At 46.0% G+C, this 4,379-nt stretch overlaps 1 protein-coding gene across 1 annotated transcript in view; it reads right to left on the bottom strand.

The window, feature by feature from the left end:
* Window positions 1-1,499: 1,499 nt before the first annotated feature.
* The window catches only part of LOC131203875 (junctional adhesion molecule C-like), a 48,969-nt gene continuing 46,089 nt past the window's right edge, over window positions 1,500-4,379 (bottom strand). The window contains exons 8-9 of the mRNA XM_058194563.1: window positions 3,477-3,531; window positions 1,500-1,595 (exon numbers count right to left, since the gene is read on the bottom strand). Coding sequence (XP_058050546.1) covers window positions 1,560-1,595; window positions 3,477-3,531 — 91 coding nt within the window. The 3' untranslated portion in view covers window positions 1,500-1,559. The remainder of the gene's footprint in view (window positions 1,596-3,476; window positions 3,532-4,379) is intronic.

Below are 4,379 nucleotides of genomic sequence, written 5' to 3' on the forward strand. Positions count from 1 at the left end.
TAAGATAAAAGTGTCCAGGACAAGATAAGTGTTTTCACAAGTGGGATGTTTGAAAAGGGAGATGAGGCATAAGGTCAGAGTCTCCTCCATTTTTGGCTGGCTAAATTACGTACATTTGTTTGATTTCGCCTTCCCAAGAACTAAAGCGCCCATCCCAGAAATTTAGAACTCGGTAACTTTGGAGCACCCGTCAAATGATTTGGGGGTTTGTCTTTTGGGCATCTTGTCGTATCCCAAATTCCCTTCCACTTACAAAATAATTCAAAACACATTCGATGCCTTCCCTTTATGCTCTTGCTACTACGACCATGTTTCCCCTGTAAATAAGCCCTCCCCGAATAATATTTAAAGGCATGCGCAGCCAGTCCCCGTCATTTTCTCTGGTTAGGGTTAGGGAGACAGAGCTGGAAATCAGGTAAGACAGCAAGAGGAGCCCTGTCTTGCTCAATGCGTCCCAAAATAATAAGACCTCTCCGAAAATAAGGCCAAGTGCTTATTTCGGGATTCAAAAAAAATATAAGACAGGGTCTTATTTTCGGGGAAACATGGGAGTTGGGCAAATCTTTCGACCATGCCCGTATTTGTCTGCAGGGAAAAAAAATAAATCTTCAATTACCTACCCCATGAAAGGAAATTAAGTGTTTTGCCACACTGCACTTTCGGTTAATACTGATACGGTTGTTATCAGTACCGGGAAAGCATGAATCGGAAACCCTGTAAAGTTCACTACGTTATTACAATTAACACCGTTTGGCCTACCAACCTATTTACATTTTAAATTAAAAACAAACAAAAAAAGGACTTAAAAAAAAATAATCAAAATACATCTTTGCAAAAACAACAACAACAACAACCAACAAAAAAGAGAGAAAAATAATCATATCGTAGAATTCTACAAAGGAAAGAAGAACAACAGTAGAAAAAAAGTCAATCTTCGGTCCCAGGAACCAGATCGAAAAGTCAGAAGGGTTGGCTTTTTTTGTTGTTGTGGTGCTGTTGTCTGTTGTTGTTGTTGTCTGTTGTTGCTTGGCAACCCGAAGAGACGCTCGCCGTGCGGAACCTGTCCTGCCAAAAGGGCCTCGAAGCAGACGAGAGCGATGCGAGGGGGGTGCGGAAGTCTGTCTCCGATGTTACGTTCGTGGGATAGTAGACGAGGCAGCTCTGCAATCTTGGGTCAGCTGGCCTGCGAGTGATTCCCCGGAGATTTTTTAATCGAAGCGATTTTTCTCCTCCCAAAGATTGAAGAGATGCTCTCCTGCACCCACCCACCCCGCTCCCCGAAGAGACTTGTGTTGGCAACGGTCGCTTCTGAAGCGGAAGACGGCAGTTTGGCAGTTTCAAAAAAAACCGGGGTTTGACTTTGGCAACAACAACAACAAAAAAGTTTGGCTTTTTTAAAAAAAAAGAAACAAAAACCAACCACGGGCCACTGCATCCGCGTTGTCTGTAAATGGTTTAGAAAGGAGTAGAAAGTTCACACACACATCGACCGCCTCGGAGGAAGGTTTTGCTGCCCTCTGCTCTCGCCGCCGGGCCAAAATCCAAGTGTCTCTGCTGGTTCATATCACGAAGGAGGACTTGTGTCTAAAGTCACCCTGCAGCAAAGACACAGCACAGCATGTTAAAGGAAGCGGGGTAGGGTTGTGTTGGTGCGTAGCTCCCTCCTCTGCTTTACCCAAATTAAACCAAAGTCTTCTGGAATGAAAAAGGAGCTTAAAGAGTTGTCGCCCAACAACTGTCAGCAGACGTAGCTGCTTGGCCGATGGCCGAAAGAGGCTAAGGGTTCAGGTTTTTTTCCAGCATTTAATTTTGGTAAATTCTGGCTGAGTTGACCCATTGCGCCAGGCAGGCATTCTGAAATAGATCTGGTTTTAGTCTTAACGTTTTGCGTGAAAACTCAAGCACCGCGTTTTGTAAATTGCAAGAGCTCAATGAAGCCACTTCTGGTGGTGCTCTCTGAGCTAGGTTGCTTCCTTGCAGGTGTTTTATTACCCCTCTAGGTAACATCACCAGTGCTAGAAGGGAGTGGGGTTTGTGGAGTGGAAAAGGAGGGGGGGAGGAGGAGGAGGACTGTGGGATCTTTGGTACTCTCCGAGCTTGTTTTCTTGCAGATGTTTCATGACCCAGTTAGGTAACATCATCAGTGCTAGAAGGGACTTGTATATAAACAGAAAGGAAACCCCTGTTGTGGTCCGCCAGCAGCCTGCAGAACTGACAACAGAATCAGACAGCAATGAGGCTGAGGAAGAGCATGGACCAGTCCTGGAGACTGGGGAAGGCCCGGATGAGGGCTCTGCGTCGGAGGCTGTGGTGGGGCCAGGGCCATCGGGAAGTGAGGTGCGGACTCCAGAGCCCCCAGAGGCTGACAGTAGTGAGGCAGAAGAACAGGAGGAGCCTGTTCTTAATGCATGAGAAGAGCTGCCAGAAGGCAAGACCAGCTAAAGCAAAGAGGACGACTCGGGAGTAGGGCCAAGAGATGACTGGCCCCTCCCATAAGGCTTAAAAGAGCAGCAACGGCGTTTGGGCTCTTTGCCGGAAAACAATGTTGACAGCCTTGTCTTGCTGCCTTTATTTCTTGTCGGCGTCTTCTGCTTTTGAACTTTTGCCAAGAAAAGCCTTTGGCAGGTTGCCTAATTGGATCAAGGTTGGTGATAGGACTGAGGAATGACGTTGGGAGGAATTTGCTTTAATTTAGTTGGACTATGCTGAGAATGAAGCAATTCTCAGCTGTTCTAATAAAGTTTATTTGTTTTTACACTGACTGAGTTTCCTACTACCTACTTGGGCCTGGGTCACAACACCACCACCCGCTTCTAGCACTGATGATGTTATCTAGTTGGGTCATGAAACGTCTACAAGGAGACAACCAAGCTCAGAGGGCACCAATGACCCCAAAATTCAACCCTGTGCTCTAAATATTATCTTCCGTTGATAACCTGTTCTTTAATTGGGTATCAATGGTTAAGCAAACCAAGCCACATAGACCAATGTTTGTACCCAACCACAGCTTCTGCCCTTGTTCCTTCCTTGGGCACGCCTAGATTCTACTTCCCTTAGTCTCAGAACAGAGGTGGGGTTTAATTAGCAACCTTGAATAGGAATAGTGGGTCCATCATGAATCTTCCCAGAAAAGCTGCATCCTAAATTAAGCTGAGCAATGCTTCGGATCTGATTTCCAAAAGGTATTTTGGAGAAGAGGAGACATGAACGCAGCAACTGTCTGCCACTTGTTAAAGCAGCTGCATCCCCTGCCTATTTTTTTTTTTTTGAGATTTACAAAGAGGTCCTTCGGCAGAAACGGACACACAAACGCAGCATGCTCCAAAACACAATTTGGAAATCAAATCCAAAATCCTACCCAACATTTACCCCCGTAGATATGAAATTGGGTTATCTGGTAATGTTGCTATGCTATTTTTCTTGGGATGGGGAGGAGAAGACAGTCATTGTCCGTTGGTCTAAGAAGACCCCCTTACCTCCTCATCTGTGTGAATATAGTTCACGCCATCTGGCTTCGTTGGAGTCTTGTAGCTGGGAAGGGAAGGCAATGTTTAGTTGGACCACATCAGTTAAAGACAACAATTGTATCGCCTCCATTTTGTAGGAGAAGGACAGGCTGAGCCAAGAGGGGGTAGAGTGAAGAGAGGAATAAGCCTAGAGTACTTGCGTTCCCACAAATGCTCTAAATCCAACCCCTTTTGAATTCTGTTACCTCGTATCTAGCACCAATGTTGTGCTGGCCATTAACTTGATAGATTCTTATGTATAGATAGATCTGTATATACAACCCCTTTATCATTTAGTAAAAAGTAACTCTTTGCGGTTTCATAAGGCCTGGTTTCCCTTCTCCCAGTAAGGATCGGTTGAATTCCATGACATGAACCAAGAGGTATCCTTGGCAATTTTAAGACCACTGGACTTCTGCTCCCAGAATTCCCTAGCTAGCGAAGTTCTGCGCAGACTGCACTGGCTACCTGTGGCCTTCCGGGTGCGCTTCAAGGTTTTGGTAACTATCTTCAAAGCGCTCCATGGCATAGGGCCGGGTTACTTACGGGACTGTCTGCTGCCACCGATTGCCTCTCAACGACCCGTGCGCTCTCACAGGGAGGGACTCCTCAGGGTGCCGTCGGCCAGGCAGTGCCGGCAGGCGACGCCCAGGGGAAGGGCCTTTTCTGTGGGGGCTCCCACCCTCTGGAATGAACTTCCCCCAGGGCTCCGCCAACTTCCTGACCTTTGGACCTTTCGCAAGCTTAAGACACATCTGTTTATTTGCGCAGGACTGGACTAGAATTTTAAATTTTGAATTTGGTTTTAATTGGGGTTTTATTACTTTTATTGCTATTTTAAATATTCGGCCTTATTTAATAAGTTTTTTATTG

Source organism: Ahaetulla prasina, chromosome 9, assembly GCF_028640845.1.
Source record: "Ahaetulla prasina isolate Xishuangbanna chromosome 9, ASM2864084v1, whole genome shotgun sequence".
NCBI classification, from domain to species: Eukaryota; Metazoa; Chordata; class Lepidosauria; order Squamata; family Colubridae; genus Ahaetulla; species Ahaetulla prasina.